The sequence below is a fragment of the Eriocheir sinensis genome, chromosome 29 (genome assembly GCF_024679095.1).
Source record: "Eriocheir sinensis breed Jianghai 21 chromosome 29, ASM2467909v1, whole genome shotgun sequence".
In the NCBI taxonomy this organism is placed as follows: Eukaryota; Metazoa; Arthropoda; class Malacostraca; order Decapoda; family Varunidae; genus Eriocheir; species Eriocheir sinensis.
This window is the reverse complement of record NC_066537.1, coordinates 16509370-16529446: the sequence shown is the minus strand read 5'-3', so window position 1 is coordinate 16529446 and position 20077 is coordinate 16509370. Positions and strand designations below refer to the sequence as shown.

The 20077-nt window shown below is 43.6% G+C and overlaps 2 protein-coding genes across 7 annotated transcripts in view; one reads left to right on the top strand and one right to left on the bottom strand.

Moving 5' to 3' along the window:
- The window catches only part of LOC127005179 (transportin-1-like), a 45154-nt gene extending 37185 nt beyond the window's left edge, over positions 1–7969 (top strand). For 2 of the 3 annotated variants that reach the window (XM_050873853.1, XM_050873854.1), the window contains 2 exons: positions 249–360; positions 499–7969. In XM_050873853.1, the coding sequence (XP_050729810.1) occupies positions 249–356 (108 nt within the window). In that variant the 3' untranslated portion in view covers positions 357–360; positions 499–7969. Of the gene's footprint in view, positions 1–248; positions 361–498 lie in introns of those variants that run through there. The other variant, XR_007758365.1, reaches the window with a different exon arrangement.
- A 1969-nt stretch (positions 7970–9938) lies between these two features.
- On the bottom strand, positions 9939–18436 carry LOC127005180 (heme-binding protein 1-like). Of its 4 annotated transcripts, XM_050873856.1 has the most exons (8): positions 18270–18423; positions 16077–16154; positions 15844–15932; positions 14539–14601; positions 14147–14297; positions 13324–13498; positions 12671–12781; positions 9939–10324 (listed from the first exon to the last, which is right to left on the bottom strand). In XM_050873856.1, the coding sequence occupies exons 3-8, from the start codon at positions 15925–15927 to the stop codon at positions 10258–10260; spliced, it is 651 nt and encodes a 216-aa protein (XP_050729813.1). In that variant the 5' UTR covers positions 15928–15932; positions 16077–16154; positions 18270–18423; the 3' UTR covers positions 9939–10257. The 4 variants fall into 4 exon arrangements, with proteins under 4 accessions (XP_050729813.1, XP_050729812.1, XP_050729815.1 ...); XM_050873855.1 differs by lacking the exon at positions 16077–16154 and having other exon boundaries at positions 18270–18436; XM_050873858.1 differs by lacking the exon at positions 14539–14601 and having other exon boundaries at positions 18270–18425.
- Positions 18437–20077: the final 1641 nt, after the last annotated feature.

Sequence of the window (20077 nt, the reverse complement as noted above, 5' to 3'; positions counted from 1 at the left end):
TTTGATTGATATGTTCTTTGTAAAGGGAAGGAAGTGAGGAAGGGAAGGTCAAGGTCAATAATCTGAGACCTTGGCTGTAACTCAGCCAGTTATCATGTCTTCATCATGTGTGAGGTTAAGATAGGAAGTGTAGGATTGGATGTATGTCATGTTGTGAATTTATGTGTGTGTGTGTGTGTTGAAAATATAGAAATGCATTGTTAGTTTTATTGGAGCTTTACCACATTTTTTTTTGTCTTCCTGGGTAGATTTTACACTGCTTCAAGGAGCAGGTGGGCGAGGACAATTGGAAACGCTTCACCGAGCAGTTTCCTCCTCCCCTCAAGGAACGTTTGTCTCAGCACTATGGAGTGTGAGCAGGTGAGACTGACTGATAGTTTTTATTACCTCATTTTTGTGCTTCTCTTCATGATTTCTTTTCATATTGCATTAATGTGTATAATAATGTCTCCATTGTAATTCTGTTGTGTGAGCTAGAGTTTGTCTCTCCTTCAACAGGTGATGCTGCTCCTGTGTGAAGACCAGAGCCCAGGACGAGGGAGTTAGCGTCCTGGCCGAGCTCTGCGGCGCACGGTGTTAGGAGGCCACAGCCGGAGTGAGCCTGGGTGGGGGGAGGGATGCATCTTCTTCTCACAGCCACGCCCTGGTCCAACTGCCTGAGGGCTGCTTGCCAAGGGTAGGGGCTAGGCAGGGAGTGGCTGCCGCGCGCGTGCCGTCGTGGGAGGGACTTCGCGGTCTAGGGTGGGTGGGGGGAGGCGGAGGGAGGGGGGTGGTTCGCCCCTGGTGGGTGGGGGGAGGCCGGGAGGGAGTTCGTCGGTCCCCAGCACACCATAACACCACCACCACACCCACCCACCTCCTGTGCACCGCCTGCAGTGGTGGGCGTGTGCAGCTGTGTGGGTGCACCACTTAGAGGCTGCCCGTTGCCCCGTCCGTCCCGCCAATGTTGCCGCCGTCATCCCCGCCCTAATCCACCTTTAGTGGTTAGTTTGTAATGTGTAAGATATGTAAATACTTGGAAGCTTTTATTTTCTACATGATCATCACTACTGTAAGTCTCCTGTGCCAACCATGACCTCCTCCTCTCACCAGTCACGGGTCATGTAGCGTTCCCCCGGCGGGGCGTGCGGGGCGTCCGGGGCGCGGGCAGTGTGTGCCTCACAACAGTATCCACCAGCCCGGGGCCGTCGACCTCACTCACCCTCACCACTACCCCAATATGGTGCTACTTTTCCTGGGCGGGGTGGGTCAGGGCAGGGGGTCCTCGGGGCACTCTGCCCTGCTGCTCCTGCCAACTTGTCTTAGTTTGATGAAGATGGTGAGGGTGATGATGATGAATGGTGTCCAGGCTGGTGGTTGTACTGTGCCTTGCCGGGGCGCTCTCTGTCCCACGCATGGCCCGGGTCCCCCTGGGTTGGGTGTGGGACTGAGGCCGCCCTGTACTTTGTTTTCCCGTGCACACATAGGACTTAATGGAAACGACTGTGATCATAGTGATTTCTTTGATTTTTGTACTGTTATGCAAAGTAAGTTAAATATCACTTCCTCTCAGAGTCTATGACTACTACTGCTACTTCTACACTTGACTCCTTGATGACAAGTGGGTAACTACTGTGCAATACATGTCATCACTGCTGGGATGTGCTGGAGGCTGTCGCTGCGTTGGGCAGCCGTCATGGGGAGCCTCAGCGGGGTCCGGGGTCCGGGGAGCCGGGGTCTTGCCCCACACACAAAATTTGTAGGTTAAGGGCCGAGGAGTGGCCGGGCCGTAGCCACACATATCAACTTTCTATACATGCAGGACACTTTTGTTCTTGTCGCGGGGCTCAGCGGCGTGTTTTTACATTTGGAAATTTGGTATAGGGCAGTAGGATGGGGCTGTTATGGGGCAGTTCAGTTGTCAATATTGGTTTCTCAGCTAGGTTCAGGTTAGGGCCATCGGGGGCAAGCTAGGGCCCTTCAGGGGCACGAAATATTTCTGGGTTCAACATATTTTGGAACGGCAAATTTTGTGGGGCGACATGGGGGTGCCGGGGCACAGGAGCCTGAGCCCCGTGCATGTCCCTGTCGCCCCTGTAGCAGTTTGTTTGGTGTATTTGTAGACAAAATACTGTCAGTAGTGTTGTTATTTGCGGTGTCTCTTGCATGCCCTCAGCCAGTATGTCACCACTTTTCACATCTCTTGTTACCATCTGTTTGTGTCTTGGTTGTTTGCCAGGCAGCTGCTGGACAGGCCACCTCGCCACCACCACCACAGCTCCTGACCAACGGCATGGACGAGAGCACTCCTGTTGTGTCTCTTGGTTAGGCAAGCGGTCAGAAGTATGTGTGGGGGGGAAAGTAAAAATTACTCTGGTGAGCAGTCTGTCTACCAGTGTGGCTGCACAAACCATCTTGTTTGAGACAGAACAACTACCCTAAAGGCCATCATGCGTGTGGGAGTGATGCAACAAGAGGTGATGCCAGTCAGCCAGTCAGCAATTGTTGTGTATATGTCAAGATCTGCGACAGGTGTGTCGGTTTCATTGGTGTCATTTCAAACACATCGGAAGGACTCAAGCTGCCCTTCATTAAGGAGGAGAAAGGATGATGCACCACCACCACCAGGGTAGGACACCATGGCCACCACTACTAAATCATCCCTCCCACGAGAGCCTGGCCAGTGTTCAAGCTGTCTTGGAAAGCATCAAGAAAAGAAACAAGTAATGAGCATTGGTATTTGTAAATGCTGACAATTCTTCCCTGTAATAATTTTTAACCCTTTTATTATTTTCTAGTGTAACATTAGGGTCAGAAGGTGTATATCTATATCCATGTTGCATTATTCTTCCCATCTCTGTTTTCTTTACACCACTAACCTGTTTCTTCTTGACTTCCTCATCCTCCTTCCTCTTTCCCCAAGACATTAACATTTTTTATTATCTTGAAAGGTTGGTCTTGTAGGGGAGACCTTGCCAGCCTGGAGTGGGCCGCTGCTCTGTTCAGTTGTTGTTTTCCTAGACTGTGCCTTAAAGATATCGTTGGATACCCATTATTGCATTATATTTCTCTTCCCTCCCCCTCTTCCTCATCTTTCATAATCCCTTTTCTTAAGATACTTTCATCTACACAAAAACTTCATTCCCCTTTTCCCCCTTCTTTCCCTTTGCAAAGAAGTCAACTGGTTTATTCGTTCGCTCTTTTGTGAACACACTTTGTGCATGCTAGTGTTGATAAAAAGAAGTAATAGTTTGCGCAGCCAGCATTAACTCGGATCTGACATGGCCTGCCTTTCCTTTAACAACCCAAACAATCAACCTTTGCCTGGGGATGGCAGGGGACTGAACGAGGCAACACAAGAACCTCACACATGAAACCAGTCCCTCCCCCCTATGAAAAAGGAAAAGAAAAATGGTGTAACTGCTATCCACTGTTGTTGAATGTTGCCTTTGAAACACACACACACACGTATGCATGTCTTTAGTGCACAGACACACTGTTTACATCCATACACCGTGGCTTGGGGCTGACTACTTGGACACAAAAGGAACAGCGTGTTACATGCGTGAGTTATATGAGCGTGGTTCTTACACTTCACGCTCAGGTTTATGTGAGCTTGCGACGACGCCAAGCCCATCGTTGGCGGTCTATCGATTACAGTCCAGCTGGAACGAAGGCAGGTTAGGCAGGGGACAGACAGACAAACACAAGCAAGCGAGCAAGTTAGCTAGCATGCAAGCATTAAATTCTTGTTAGGGCGTCCAGTCCATTCCTCTCGCCGCGTTCACAGGGACAACAATAGGTCTTCGCCTCAATGCTCCTCTCCGTAGCTGCTAGGCAAATTGTTAGGGTCCGGGGCCACGGGGCAGCCAGTGTACGTCGCTTAGGTAAGAAAGATGTAGGATTAGGGACAGGGTGGGTTGCAGGGAGAGCTCAGTCAGTCAGTCAGTCAGTCAGTCAGAGTTTGCAATGTCGCTCGTATCAAGTTAGGCCAAAAGTTAGGAGTTGGGAGGGTGCTCACGGTGGCTCATCCTCATCACCTCTACCAGAGCACGCAAGCCTGTGAGTTTTGCACTTTCCTGCACAAACTCAAGGATTCCTACTACCTTCAAAGAAAGATGTTGATTGGCTCCATCTTGGGGCTCTGGAGGAGGTGGTGTGTGATGTGCTGCTCTCCATTGTGTACTTTTATTATTTATTATTACCAGAGTGATAGGCGGGTGAATGCGTGCGTGTATCTTGAGTGGAATTCGTGTCATGGCGAATTTGAGTTTTTAAAAGCGGGTCTTAGTATATTTTTTTGCCTTTTCTTCGTTTACCTGTTTTTTCCCCATCATGCTCAGTGGCAGAGAGGCCAAGTTCATGGTTTTATTGACTAGTCATTAATAAGTTAGGGACTGTTAGGTTAGTTTGACACTGCATAATTTTTTCCGTGATGTGAATGCTAATGTTAATAATGCCTTCTCCCTTTACGCAGTTGTTGATAGAAGATAGGGTTTACTTTTAATTGTATGTTGTATTTTTTTGCTCATTATTGCCGATGTTCTAGTACAAATAATTATTGTTGATAATCAGTTAATTTTGAGTAATATATTATTTCGTCTTAATGTTAATTCTTGGCTGGAAAAGCGATGGAAAGAAGGACGATGACAGTGACGATGATAAAGGATATGGATTTGGTCAGCAGTGTCCAGTAGGAAGCCCCAAGCCATGAGGAAAATTATAATTATCAGCCACTCGGTCAGTTGGTCAATCGGTGTCAATCGGTGCTGGATTTTATTGTTGTTTTAACTCGCCAGGTTAATCCACCACCACCATCACCACTTGTTTTCTTCCAGTCTCCCTAATGTGTACAAATTGTTATGATTATAGTTGTTGCTCTTTTTCTTTCAACTGTGATAAGTGTATTAGTGAGAGGAGAAATTATATGTATGTATAGTGAACCTGTTCCCTCCCCTCCACTCTTTCCTTCCCCCCCCCCACCTTCCTCAATCTTCTCTTCTCTCCCCCTCTTCATTATGTGATAAATAGGATTGTAGGTCTCTCTCTTTCTCTTCTGCTTGCTTGCTCGCAGTAGTTGGCAGAATTATTGGGTCGTGCGGTGCGTTGTATTCCAAAAAGCAGTCGGCCAGAAGAGTATATTTTTTGTGATTATTCATGTTTTGCCTCGATTTTGTTTCACCCGTCATGCATTTTATTTTACATTTCAAGTTGCGGCAGAGTTTCCTAAATGGCTGCCTCTGTCGCCTGCGGTCACTTGTAAAAGATTCGTCATTTGTCACTTGGCAGATTTTGTCTTCGCGGTTTTTACATCACTTCTTGAGATTCACCCGGCGTGGGATGCGTTAATTTTACTCTGGCATGTAATTGTCGTCTTTTGCGCGTTTTTCTGTAAATAAGAGTGCGTATATATATATTTTTATGAGGGTAGCGGGGAGTTGCAATGGGGGTTTATCCGGTTAGTCGTCGCGGCATAAACTCAATGCTCACGTGATTCTGAACATTGCCAATTTACAGTGCGTAAGTTTAGGGTTAATCGGCGAAATGGTTGAGATTATTACTATTATTTATAGACAATTTTGATTCCATTCGCGTTATTTTGCTCAAACGATTAGGTAATTATTTGCGTTGACCACACCGTTTGTTTCCTCATTTACTTTTATTATTTGGTTGTTCACTTGCTCATCGTATTCACATATTCATCTGCGTTGTTGGTGACGATACGCTGCAGTTTTTCGCGTTAATTTAACTTAGTGTCATTCGTTCGTCTATTCTTGCATGTGAGAGCAAGTGAATTGACTGTATGTGGTCTAGTCTAGTCTGGCGCGTGTACATACTTATTATTATTTCTACTTCAACAATTATAATTATTATTATTATTATTATTGCTACTGCTACTAAGATTGCCATATTTGTGAGCATCATTTGTTGCGTTAATGGTTGACTGAGTGCGTTTTTAATCTGCTGCTACTGCATTCTCTCTCTCTCTCTCTCTCTCTCTCTTTCGGTAACTGTGGTGCGTTTCAGGTGATATTATGTCTTAGCTAGGTGACTGTGATGTTTTTATCCCCTCTGTCCCACCTCCCTCTCCTCTCCCAGCCCAGCCCTCCCTTCACCTCTGCTCACCCTTCACTTATAAAAATTCCTGAAAGGTAGAACTGTGAGACACTGTACTCTAATATTATTGATGGTGATGGTGGTATTGTCTTGGTTCCAAAAGAAAAAAATCACTTGCATAACTGAGGAGAATGGTCCAAATTCTAGCATGACTTCAAAAGGAATCACTTGTTATGGTATTGAAAGTTTATCATTGTTATGGCCATTATTTACTCATGGATGTAGGACATCTTATGTGTGTGTGTATGTGTATGTGTGTGTGCATTCATGCATGTGTGTTTGTGTGTACTCATGTGGGAAAGAGGTTTATTCCACATTTATTTTATAGAACCCATTACTATTATTATTATTATTATTATTATTATTATTATTATTATTATTGTGTTAGGTTCTTTCCCGAGTTGTCATTACTTTCCAGGCATCAATTTTTATTGTAATATATTGAAAGCATTTCATGATCTGTCAAGTGCCTGGTTGTATGTGTTTGTGTGTATGTATATCCATGTGTACATACATTTTTGTGTGCACATTTATTTTAGTCAAAGAAATTTGGTATGAAAACAGCCAGTTAATGATTGTTTTAGCCTTTTTTTTATTTATGATTTCTAAAGTTGAAACCACATGTTAACTTCTTTAGTTAATTTGTTTGATAATCATAAGAAAATATCTGTTGGGATGTGCATGTTCGTATCAATCAGTAAAGGAAGTCTGAAAGAATTGCTGTTATTGGAATATTTTTACCTTCCATGCAAAGTTAGGAAAAAATAATTAGCACTTACATTATGATATGTAGATTCTCGTCAATTTTTTAGAACATTCCGTTAATTTGCAGCTATACTAGGAGTGAGTGATTTATTATTTTTTTCTCTTGTTAAGATTAATTGCCTCCCATTTACTTATCACAAATATTTAGTGCCTCTTTTCAGTTTGTTGTCTGTGGAGGAGGCAGAAGAACATTCACTAACACTAATAATGATGATGATGGTGATGATGTATGATGTGTGTAGCATTTGACTCATCCTCAAGAACAGGCCATGTCTTTCCTGTATTCTGTCGCTGTGGCAAGGCGGGGCCGGGAGGGGGCCAGGCCAGGTGGGGCAGCGGAAGAGGGTCAGGGTAGGGTAGGGAAAGGATGTGGAATTATCATTATTATTATTGGTATCAGTTCTTTGCCCTCAGGAGTTGTAATATGTCTGGTTTTATTTTTTATGGTTTTATTTTTTACTTTCAAATGTGTCAATATTATTTCTTTTTGGGTTTTCACAAATCCTAAGTTTACTTTTTAGTTTGTGTTTACCATTGACTTTTTTTAGTTACTGATCAGTGTATAACCAGGGCATTCATTCTTTCACCAGTATAGAGCTTTTTTTTATTTTTTTATTATTATTTTTATTTTTTTAGTGGTGGCAATATTTTGAGGGCATTGGATGTCATCTTAATTAATCTGTCAGTGAAAGGGAAATATTTTCTGATCTCATGTCTGATTTTTGGGGTGGGAGGTTTTGTTGTGCATTTTGTGTGTAGCTGTTTGTGTGTGCTAGTTTTACGGAAAATTTTTAGTGACAATTCCGAAATCAGCCTCACTGCTAAGAAAAAGTAACCACTAGTGAAGTAGAAAGTAGCTTGCATGATTTGGATTAAAGTAAGACTGTAGTTGGCAGGAGGTTTGGTTTCTTTTTACACTGGGTCTTAACGTACAAGTAAAATGTTGATAGAAGGGCTCATAAATGTGATGCTGTAGGGTAGTTTTTATTTTTCTTAATTTATGATCTGCGTTGCCCTCGCCCTTGCCCCGCCCCGCCTCGCTCCGCCTTGCCAAAAAGTACCATGTGTTGTTGGAGTAGTTGGAGCGTCGACATAAATGGAAAGGTTACTTGCGTGTTTAATTTTCCTGGTCTCTTGCAGAATCAGTGCTATATGACCATAGGTGTTGTGGTGCCTTGAGTGCATACCTATCCCCCAGTACTGCAGAATCACCACTCCTCCCAAGATAGTAACTGTTAACGCCCGATGAGGTGCGGCTAGGTAGAATGATGAACTGTCTTTGACGAAATAAATTTATTTTTGGTCAAACCTGTAATGAACAAGAAACACACTTCAGAATCACGAATACAAAATTATTTCACTTCAAAATCACGAATACAAAATAAAATTACACTTAGGCAATAAATCATCGTTGAATCATTTAGCTCTTAAATCAAATTAAGACAATGACAAGATATATCACTCAGAAGTACATACAAATTCACTCACATTATCTGGGCCTATTTGAGCACTCTCGTGGATTGTGTAAAGGCTTCCGTCTTGGGCAGAGGGACGGCAGTCCTTGTTCTGCCACACCAGAGCGCCTTCTCTCCACTCCCCCAGGCTCGTCTTATCACCACTACTTGATTAAGCAAATCAAGGGTCTGCACGTGTGAGGCAGTGTTGACCCTTGTTGAGCCAGCGTCAAATTGCTGGCGTGACACTTGCAGGCCGAATACACTACACTCCCTCTGTCACATCTTCACTACTTACACTCACCTCAGTCCATTTATCCCTTTACCTATCCGTTTTTAGCGATTCGGCGATAGCAGTATCATTTCCTTTGATGAAGCCACACCTTTTGCTTTCCTTCCTTTAATGAATCCACACTTGCTCTTTTTTTCTTTTTTTTTGGGGGGGGGGATATACCCCCACGGGAGCCCCCCACTTGCTTTCTTTCCTTCAATGAATCCACACCTTTGTTCTGAACCTTTCCTTCCTTCAATGAAGCCACACGTACCTTTGCTTTCCTTCCTTCAGTGAAGCCACACCTTTCTGAACCTTACCTTCCTTCAATGAATCCACACTTACTTTCCTTCCTTCAATGAATCCACACCTTTGCTTTCCTTCCTTCAATGAATCCACACCTTTGCTTTCCTTCCTTCAATGAATCCACACCTTTGCTTTCCTTCCTTCAATGAATCCACACCTTTGCTTTCCTTCCTTCAATGAATCCACACCTTTGCTTTCCTTCCTTCAATGAATCCACACCTTTGCTTTCCTTCCTTCAGTGAATCCACACCTTGCTTTCCTTCACTTGTCCCCTACCATTGTATCTTGTTAGTTTCCTGGTGCTACTTTCACATGTATCCTTAGTTGTATAATCACACACTGTACTGCCTGGGGGTTGGGATGGCATGCTCCTCCCTTCTTTGTTGTTTACTTGCAACAATAGACTATCAATCAGTCAATCCTTCCTTCAATGAATTCGCACCTTTGAACTTTTCTTTCCTTCAATGAAACCACACCTTTGCTGAACCTTTCCTTCAATGAATCCACACCAATGACTACCATTTGCTCAGACAACCTTATCATAGCTCCCCTCTTCCCAGTACAGTGTTATCCTTTCATACATTATCGTTTTATTTTGCTGTTTACTAGTGCCATATTACCTTTGCTGTCTTGCACCTTTTCCTTTAGCTCAAACAATACGTAGTGCCAAGTCTTAAATTTTATGTCAGTCAGCAGTGGGAATTGAACTAAGGGTGAGTCATAGGACCATGCAAAATTTGTCACTTGAAAACTGTGCAGATCGAGTTCGTTTAGTCACATGATTGTAAAATTAATCGCCATGGAACAATAAAAAATTACTTGAGGCAAGGGGTTAAAGGTGATAGAGCAAACCTTACCCTGCCACAAATTAACACACATTGTTAACTGTTTTAATGTTATTAAGCTTTCATATTGATAATCTTTTCAAGAGTTATTGCTCTGAATATGTATCATGTTAATCTGAGCTGTATTAGGTGTAAATAACAAATAGGTTGGAGCCCCTATCTAGGGGAAAAAACACGGGTTTGAGATGGGAATAAAAAGGCTTATTAGATTTGTAAGATCACTGAATTTATGAAACATACAAGATTACAGATATTAAATAAGTACATCCAGTAGCAGTGCAATCATGCCCGTATTGAATGGGCATGATTCGTCCCAAAATGCGCAAAAATACCCCCCCCCCCCACACACACATTTACCTAAGGTCAATAATTTCTAAATACTGCTCTGTACAGCCAAGGAAGCTAATCCACGAGTACGGTTATCATGTATCGATGGACAGTAGTTTATCAGTTTCACGGTCCGCCACCGGCCTATTCAAGGAGTCCTTGGGCCTGCACGATGCGATCGAGGAGTGCCCGGCTAGGCCTTGACCAGCCACACCTCGTTATGTCTGTTCCAGAACTTGTAAGGAGGGTCGTAGGCGTTCCTGTCATAGAAAAGAATCATTACATTACAGAAACAAAGTTTCTTAGGCTAGTATCGAAAGAGAAGTAAGAAAACTCGTCTGTAGATAGGTTACTTGTTAAGTGAAAAAAAAAAAATGTAAAATATGAAAGTAATTACAGTGTCTTGAAGAAATAATACGTAGCCTATGTTTATTAGTGAGTATATACTAAAAAAATAAGATATAAAATAAATAATATTACACTGAAGAAATTATTTTTAGATACGCGAACATGGGAAATTTCAAGGTAAAACTATTACAACTTTGAATAAACGAGTTTTACTAGATTAGTTATTCGTAATCATGAATATTTAAGCTCGTAGTGTCCTTGTCATGGCGGCGCGAGTGAACGTGTGTGAGTGTTACTCTGTGTTGCGTGTGTCCACCAGTGACAGCGTGTGGCCAGTGCCGGGAGGGACCGTGAAGTGTTCTTGGGGCACCGCTGGCCGCGGCCGTGCGTCGTTGAAGGTGAGCAAGGCGGGGCAGGGACAAGACAGGAGTGGGGTGTCAGCGTTGTTCCACCGCCACAGCTTCACCAGGCGGTCGACACCTTTTCGGTTGATTAGCTCTGTGCATCCTTCCTTGTCTCCTGCATTACCACTATTCTTCTCTTGTCATAATTCTGCCTCCTACTAAACTTCACCCATTCCTCCGGAAAACCAAAGGGAAGATTGTAGAGATTAAAGCAACTGAAAATAGCCATGAAATTTGTGGGGGAACTCGCGTGGCCGCGGGAGGCGGAGTACAACAATACGACGAAATGTCGAGATATAAAGGGGTCGAAGGGAGTGACGCCGTCTTGTGATTGTTAGTGATAAATATCCTAAATATTTATCCGTGTCAGTTACCTGCAACTTGTTGCTCCCTTGTTTATACACCGTCAGACCTTTTTTATACTTTTCATTATATATATTACATAGATTATTTTTTTTAGGTATTGAATTCCATCTGTCATTTATGAATTTATTTATACAGCCTAGTTTTGTTATATCCATTTGTAATTGCTGTCACGAAACCTTACTTTATGTTGGGAACACACACGACTTCTTTTGACGGCAATATACTCGTAATCCATTAATTTATTGTTCTTTCTGTAAAGCAATATTTCTTCACATCGCTCTTAATCTTTTCGGTATTTATCTGAAAACACCCAACGCTCTCCGCTCTCGCCACGGCCTTGCGCGGCAAAAGTGCTTGTTTGTCCCTCGTTACAGCTTCATGTGAGGACGAAACTCTTATTTCTGGCGGGTTTTTGTTTCTTATTAATATGCTTTTTTTCATGCATAATTAACCAGTGATATTCGACGGAAATAGCAAATTAGTAAAAAAAAAAAAAACGCTAGAAAGAAAACGGTTTCGTCAGCCAATGCGAGTTAGGTGTTTTTAGTGAAGTAGATGTCTGTTTTTGAGAGCCAAATTTTTGCACTGCTGCTCAGCAAGAACTATTATTTTTATAGGATAAAAAAAGCTCCTCTAGCATTACAAGTTACTGACTCCTGGTCTCAGTACCTGCTACATGTGTGTGCGTGTGTTTCTTTTACAATGGCCTGATCGCGTGCTGAACTTGCGATCGCCAGCCAGTACCCTCGCGGAGAGAGCTTTGAAGCTCGTTAGCTGATCCATAGGTACTGCTGGGACCTCACACACCACACCCACATCCCCTTTCTCAAGGGAAAACAGTAACCGCTCCTTGTCAAAGTGAAAAAAAAAATGTTCGTCCTGAGTGAGACCGGAATCTCGGGACAGTCTTTTGCTCCACTGCATTACGGGAGGGGTGTCGTCTGCCCACGGTCAGATCACATGGTGGACTGGTACGGTCAGATCACATGGTGGACTGGTTATCGTCAGCCAGTATTCTCCCGGAAAGAGCTCACCTTTGGGGTCGGAGGACCGATCAATGGGTACTCCTGGGAAGCTACTTTCATCCCCTTAGCTCAATGGGGGACAGTAACCTTTAGTGTCTACAGTATGTTAACAGCTAATGTGTATTCCCTGTGTATGGCGAGGGCTTGGCTAGTATTTGAAGGGGACCAGACTGCCATGTGAAGAGGGGGTTTGGCCAGTGGCCACTACTTTGGGCGAGGTGGCAGCGTCTGGTCCGGGGTGTTGAGCGGCGGAGCAGCGCCACGACGGCTGCCTTGTTTGGCCGCCCAGGGAAGGCAGAGTTTACATTAATCAATATGCATATTATTATTGTTATTATTATTAGTATTAATAAAAGTAGTAGCAATGTAGTAGTAGTAGTGGCAATGTAGTAGTAGAAGTAGTAGTAGTAGTAGTGGCAATGTAGTAGTAGTAGTAGTAGTAGTAGTAGTAGTAACAACTCACCAGTATTGTAGGTCAGTGCGCGTCTGCTGCCCCTCCGCGGAGAGTAATCGTCTGAGGGCGCGTGCCTCGTTCTCCCAGGTGTCCTCGTCAGTAGCGAAGCCCCCGAACCGCCTGCAATGGAAGGGTGAGAGGGGTGGTGGTGAGAAAAGTGTCTGTTTGTAGATCCGGGCTTGCTATATTTGCGTCTATCCCTCTAGTCTATGGTTATGTCTGCTTTTGTCTGTATCTTGGTTGTGTCTATCTATGTCTGCCTGTCTATCTGTTTGTCTGTGTGCTTGTTTGTCTATACGTCTATCTGCGTTTGTCTGTTAATTTACTTATGTGCCATTGTCTGTCTATTTTTCTTCCCCTATATATTGTGTGTAATTCACCATAGTCTAACCACGCGATAGACACGCTATAGACTCGCGATCGTCAGCCAGTACCCTCCCCGAATGAGCTCGGAGCTCACAAGTGACGGATCCCTGGGTACGGCTGAAACCTCACACCCACACATACTCGGGAGACTGCATATCCGTCTCCACTCCGCCCGGGAATCGAACCCGTAACCTCTTGGCCGTGAGGCGAGTACACTAATCTCCACACTACAGATCTCTCTCTCTCTCTCTCTCTCTCTCTCTCTCTCTCTCTCTCTCTCTCTCTCTCTCTCTCACCTGGTTAGGATGGTGAGAGCGGGGCGGGTGGACAGGTAGACGAGGGGTTCGGTGGGGGTGGGAGGATTGCTCTGCACACTCTCAGGCAGGAAGAAGCAGGCGCTGAGCTCCTTGCCTCCGTCTGGTGCTGGCCGGGCCTCGATGGACACGGGGACACCCATAGGCAGCCGCTGATCTGTGGGTGAACGGGGAAGTGTTAGAGAGAGAGAGAGAGAGAGAGAGAGAGAGAGAGAGAGAGAGAGAGAGAGAGAGAGAGTAGGGGAAAAGAAGAAAAAAAAAAGAAGGAAAATGAATACGTATATGAACTTGTATCCAGACAATGATGATGGGGTTGGTGGCGGCAGTGTTTTTGATTCACCAGTAGTAGTAGCAGTAGTAGTAGTGATGGAGGAGGAAGATTAGAACGACGATGAAGGAGAGAAGGAGGAGGAGGAATAATGGTGGTAGTAATAGCAATAATTGTAACAGTGGGGAGGCGGTGGCCGTGTGGTCAATGTGCGGGCGTGGTGAGCCTGTGGACCTAGGTTCGAGTCCCACCGAAACACTGATTTTTCAATCCATCGCAGAGTGGCGGAAGATGACACACATGCTACCCAGACCTTCAATCAACCTTAACTTCAGCGACTTCGTTCAAGAGGAGCACCGGGGGTTAGCGTGGGCCAAGCAAGAGTCATATATCACGGCAGCCATTATAAATAAAATTAGCCTGTGCCGCTAACGGGCTGGGGTCGTCGAAGAGACCCCTCAAGAAAGCTTACCGGCGCTACAGGCACCACCTAAAAAACAAAAACAGAAGTATCATCAGTATCATCGTCAGCCTCACCTCGGTTGTTCCTGCCGTTGAGGTAGGCGAAGAGCCGCAGGAAGGCCGCCATCTGATCCGACGTGCTGGTCTGAGTGGTGCCGGGGGCCCGCGGCTGACCCGTGCACACCCACACCTTCCCTGGCACCTCTCGGGACTCCCAGCCGCGGCCCTGTACACACACAAACACACAGTTAGGAATATGATGTATAATATATCATTTGTCTGTTCTTTCATTCTTAAGTTTATCCTTGTTTCTATTGACTTATTTATTTATTTAACTATACTTAACTTAACTCATGTCTCAGTTAAATAGATTAGTACGGAGAGAGAGAGAGAGAGAGAGAGAGAGAGAGAGAGAGAGAGAGAGAGAGAGAGAGAGAGAGAGAGAGAGAGAGAGAGAGAAAACTTACGCTAGTCACTCGTGTAGACTGAATTTCTTCCTGACGCTCAAATCCACGACTGAACGCTGTGAACTAAAGAAAAAAAAAGAAAAAGCTTAAATGTAATAAACACACACACACACACACACACACACACAGATCTGAGCCATCTGAACCCTTCACAAGCCCACACGCGCCTCACCTGCCTGGCCACCATCTCTCACAGCCACTCCGAGGGAACAGCTTGAGGGAGTAGACGAGAGGCCCTGCACCTCGGCACCTCGTACACGTCTTACAGAGGGACACGGTAGTCTGCCTCCTCACCCTCAGTCTCCACCACCACGTGACGCTTGAGAGATTTGTATCCCCGCCGCCGTACCCTCCCCACACACAGAGCGATGAGAGACTGCAACATTGTTACGTCCACGCGAGCCAGGGAGGACACACACACAAGTACAGTCCGTTCCCATCGTTGTAAATATTAACACGTCACCCCGTAAACAAATAACTTTTACTACACTACATTTGCTATTTTCATGTAGTGCTTATTGTTACACTTTAATTAAAAAATCAAATTTAATTCCCCAAAATAGTTTTTTTTTTAACTTTGTGAATATGTATTTCATTATTCATTTGCAGCCATATGGCTGCCCTTCCCTTAAATAACCTTATGTTATGGTGCGAGCGCGCGCGCACACACACACCAAAATTTATTCTCTGGCAAAAAGTGGTTACTGTCCCTCCTGGAGCAAGGGGGATGGGGTGTGTGAAACTGTGAAGGCCCCGACCCCAACAGTACCCAAAGATCGACTATAATGAGCCTGCTCTAATCGAGAGGGTACTTGGTCGCGATGACGAGTTTAACTCGTGATCAGTCCGTGGGTGAAACACAAGGCACGTCCACACCAGGAATCTTTGTATAACAACATTGCATCCCAGACGTTTCCCAAGTGTTTCGAAAAACCACTGGGATACATTTGGATACCCTCATAAGAACATAAGAACATAGGGAAACTGCAAGAGGCCGGGTGGCCTACACAGGGCAGCTCCAGAACCCACCCCCAACTGCTCACGATTACGAGCCCAACTCGTGATCAGGCCGTGGTGAATTACACACACACACATTCTCTTTCAATGTTTCTCAATTATTTCCTGAATGTATCCAAGTTGTTTATCAACTGCTTCCCGAAACACTTGGGAAACATCTGGGATACATTGTTTTCATACAAAGATTCCTGGGGTGGACGGGTCTACACACACACACACACACACACACGTCACCATCCTCATAGTCATCACCAATACCATCACCACCATTCACCATACGGTACTTACAACACTGGCAGCATCGGAGAGTTGTGGCGAGAGAAGAGCCACCATCATCATCACTATCACCGCCATCTTCATTCTCGTCACCATCTTGCCTGTATTATTGTTATTATTATTATTATTATTATTATTATTATTATTATTATTATTATTATTATTATTATTATTATTATTATTATTATAACTATTACTATTCTTGTTATGCAGTGTTCACAGGGTGTCGTACACGAGGATTCAACCTTTAGAGAAAGAGAGAGCGCCTGCAGTTGTGTAGCGAGCGTGAGCTGGCGTGTGACTGGCGTTCTCCACTCCAAGCGCTGCCCGGGTCCAAGGATGAACGGGATTAGCAGCGTGACTCTAGTCAGGTCACTAATTGCTTTCTTTAATTATTAAATTATTGCTGGGTGCGGCCGTGGCCCACGGGAATAAGCTCTCCTGAGGGCCAAGGTGGGGCACAGGAAAATGCATCCCAGTGTGTGTGTGTGTGTGTGTGTTTATCATACATAACCCTTCTAATTAACTGCTTAAGGAAACTATCCTGTATCACATCTAACAAATCCTGTGCCTCTTGGTCTCCGGATAAAGTTTCCCACTCTATGTTCCTATAATTGAAATCCCCAATTACACACACATTCCTATATCTTGACTCCCTACTAATTTCTTGTAAAAGGGGTCTCGAGAGAGACCCGCAGCAGACCAAGAGGTGAATTACACACACACACACACACACACACACACACACACACACACACACACACACACACACACACACACACACACACAATATGTAATCTTATCGGGCACGAAACACACACACACACACACACACACACACACACACACACACACACACACACACACACACACACACACACACACACACACACACACACACACACACACACACACACACACAATTTAAAGCCAAACTGGATAATAAGCGTTATGGAGACGGGACAGAACGAGCCTAGTGCGGCTCTTTTCCTGTATTTCACAACTAGGTAAATACACACACACACACACACACACACACACACACACACACACACACACACACACACACACACACACACACACACACACACACACACACGGGCCGATTGTGTATATTTCTGTTTAAAAAAAGCTTTTGACAAGGTTCCGCACAAAAGGTTAAGAGGAAATGGAAGATTAATCCTCTTTTAAACCTCTTAATCCTCTTCCATTTCCTTTTAATTCTCTTCTAAACCTCTTAAGAGGAAATGGAAGAGGATTAAGAGGTTTAGAAGAGGATTAATCTTCCATTTCCTCTTAATCTGGAAACTACAGCAGTGGGGAGGATTGGGCGGAAAGGTTATCGAGTGGATGAAGGATTACTTAACAGGAAGAGAAATGAGGACAGTGATTAGGGAAGATAAATCAAATAGGAGGAAAGTAGAGAGTGGAGTTCCTCAAGGCTCAGTTCTGGCACCAATAATGTTCATAATATATATAAATGATATGCCGAATGGTATAAAAAGTTATATGAGCCTTTTTGCAGACGATGCAAAGTTAAAAGAAAAGTGAGGATGGAGGAAAACTGTGAAGAACTGCAAAAAGACCTGGACAGAGTGTATAGATGGAGCCAGTTATGAGAGATGGAATTTAATGCAAACAATTGCCATGTTATGGAAATGGGGAAAAGTAAAAAAAGACCAAGGAAAACATACAGGATGGAGAAGAAAACTTAAAGGTGGTTCATGAAAAAAAAGATTTGGGAGTAACGATGCAAGGCACAATATCCTCAGACAAGCACATAAACAAGCTGTTTGGAGAAACCTACAGGATGATGCAAAATATAAGGGTATCATTCCATATTATGGTCAAAGAAGTGATGAAGAAAATAATAACAACATTGATAAGACCAAAACTTGAATATGCTGCAGACGTATGGTCGCCTCACAAAAAGAAGGATATCAGAAAGTTGGAATGGATACAGAGAATTGTAACTAAAATGGTCCCAGAACTCTCGAATATGACGTATGAAGACAGATTGAAGGAGATAAAATTGACGACACTGGAACAAAGAAGGAAGAGAGGATCACGCTGTATAAGTTGGTAAATAAGTTTGATGAGGTGGATAGAGATGATCTTTTCTCTACTGCGAGAACACAGGGACTGAGAGGACATGGAAAGAAACTTAATAAAGGAACCTGTTTGGGTGACTTGAAAAAGTATAGTTTTCCACATAGAAGTGTTAACACATGGAACAGCTTGTGGGAAGAAGTGGTGCAGCCGAGCAGTGTCCATCAAATGAAGGAAAGGCTGGATGAATGTAGATATGGAGACGGCCCTGTAGACTACAAATAGGTAAATACACACACACACACACACACAAACACACACACACACAAACACACACACACACACACACATACATGATCGTGCTACAGACAAAGCAAGTCAAGTCTTACCTGAGTTGAAGAGAAAAATTGAGATGAGAGTGTGGTTCTCATTTATCTTTCCTTTCTCTTTTGCTCGTTGCTTCTTTGCTCACTGCCGCCACAGTCACCACCTCCGCCGCCTCTGCCGCTACTAATATACATACTGACTGTCTTCCCAGATAACTTCCCTCCTCCCATCACCCTTAACTTCCCCTCCTCTTCCCACTCCTCCTCCCACTCCACTCCTCTGTCTAGACCTCGATTTATCTTCAGCATACTCGAACTCTTGATCTGGGGGAGAGAGAGAGAGAGAGAGAGAGAGAGAGAGAGAGAGAGAGAGAGAGAGAGAGAGAGAGAGAGAGAGAGAGAGAGAGAGAGAGAGAGAGAGAGAGAGAGAGAGAGAGATTTACACAGATTTATATAGATATTCATACCACACGGACACTGGTTCAGATTAGGTGGTTTGTCCTTAACATAAGTGGTACTTCATCAAATCAAATGGTCGTCATTGTTTTGATATGAGTCAGTCGTGTTGCTCTAAAGAACTCAAGGCGGGATTTTTTTTCCCCTTTCCCGTGCTACAACGTAGGCGTAGAAAATATTGGTGCAGTCTGAGCTTATTTGTTGACACTCCAGTTTTGTGCCATTGTTCAAAGCGTGTCATCGATTATAAACAATTTGAATTTTTTCACATTCGTAAAGCCATTAATTTGAAAGAATCGATCAGTTTCCCTCGCAAGCGCCGTTTCTCAAGAGATAACGTCAAGAGATGAGAGCCTCTCATCGTAAGGTTTGTTGCTCAAGAGAGAGATTATCTTTGTTCCCTACTTTGAAGACCTAATTTAGCTGTGTCCTTTCATCCTAAGCAAAGGCAAGAGTTACAACAGTTTTCGCATTTAGGGTAAGGTGGGGTAAGTTGCCCCCCTTAAGAGAGATTGCCTGTTGTAGCCACATTTTTTGCAATAGAATTTAAGAAAAAAGTTCTGTTGAAATCTTAGGCTAAGGCCTATCTATGGTATATATTATATCCATTCATTATGATTTACACCTTATTATAATGACAATTTAAAAAAAAATAATAAAGGGGGCTTCTTACCCCGCATGTGGGGTAAAACGCCCACTGGGTAGGCCTAATTACCCCACTCTGGCTTACAATAATAAAACTCACAGAAACATAAGGAAAATAGTTTTTCACATTTTAAAAATATAATACTGTATGTATTCCCTTTTTGAAAACTATACCCTATAAATCTCTCTTGATGTGAAATATAGGAACACAATCAAATATGTGTCTCCTAATGAACATAATCTAAAACTAAATAATTAATTTTCTAAAAGGTATCCCCTTCTTTTAGACTAGTAATATTAGACTAGCTTCCCTTTCTTCTGAATTTTTGTAACAAAAGGAACATCTACTTTCACGAAAAATATGTGGAACTAAATATTCAATTAATTTGATCAAATGTATCCTTTCTTTTGAATATTGATATCTGAAACAGTTAAAAACACCAACTTCCTTATAGCCTCAAACTCAAAAGTGTTCACTTATGGATGCCTTTCAAAAATTTCAACAAATTATATTTATAGCAATACTGTAATGCCTTATCAGACTCACAGTTTTGACATACGTATAGTCCAGTTGTTCATTCTACATGTGGCCAATTTCTACAACCCCGACATTGGACCCATTTTTCTGAAGGTCTGCTATTAGCAAATAGTTCCCCACACAAAAAAACAAGGCCATTTGCCAGTTTGCTGATAATGCGGTAAAAGGCCCACATGTGGGGTAAAAGGCCTCCCTGTGGGCAACTTACCCCAAAGGCACAGGGGGCCTCTTA

What these genes read in the sequence shown, in the direction of transcription:
- LOC127005180 (XM_050873855.1), bottom strand. Translation starts at nt 15,927, where the DNA reads ATGGTGACGAGAATGAAGATGGCGGTGATAGTGATGATGATGGTGGCT. An exon ending in GCTCTCACCATCCTAACCAG is followed by an intron (nt 12,782 to 13,323) that starts GTGAGAGAGAGA and finishes CTTCCATTGCAG; the next exon opens with GCGGTTCGGGGGCTTCGCTA. An exon ending in CGCACTGACCTACAATACTG is followed by an intron (nt 10,325 to 12,670) that starts GTGAGTTGTTAC and finishes TTTCTATGACAG; the next exon opens with GAACGCCTACGACCCTCCTT.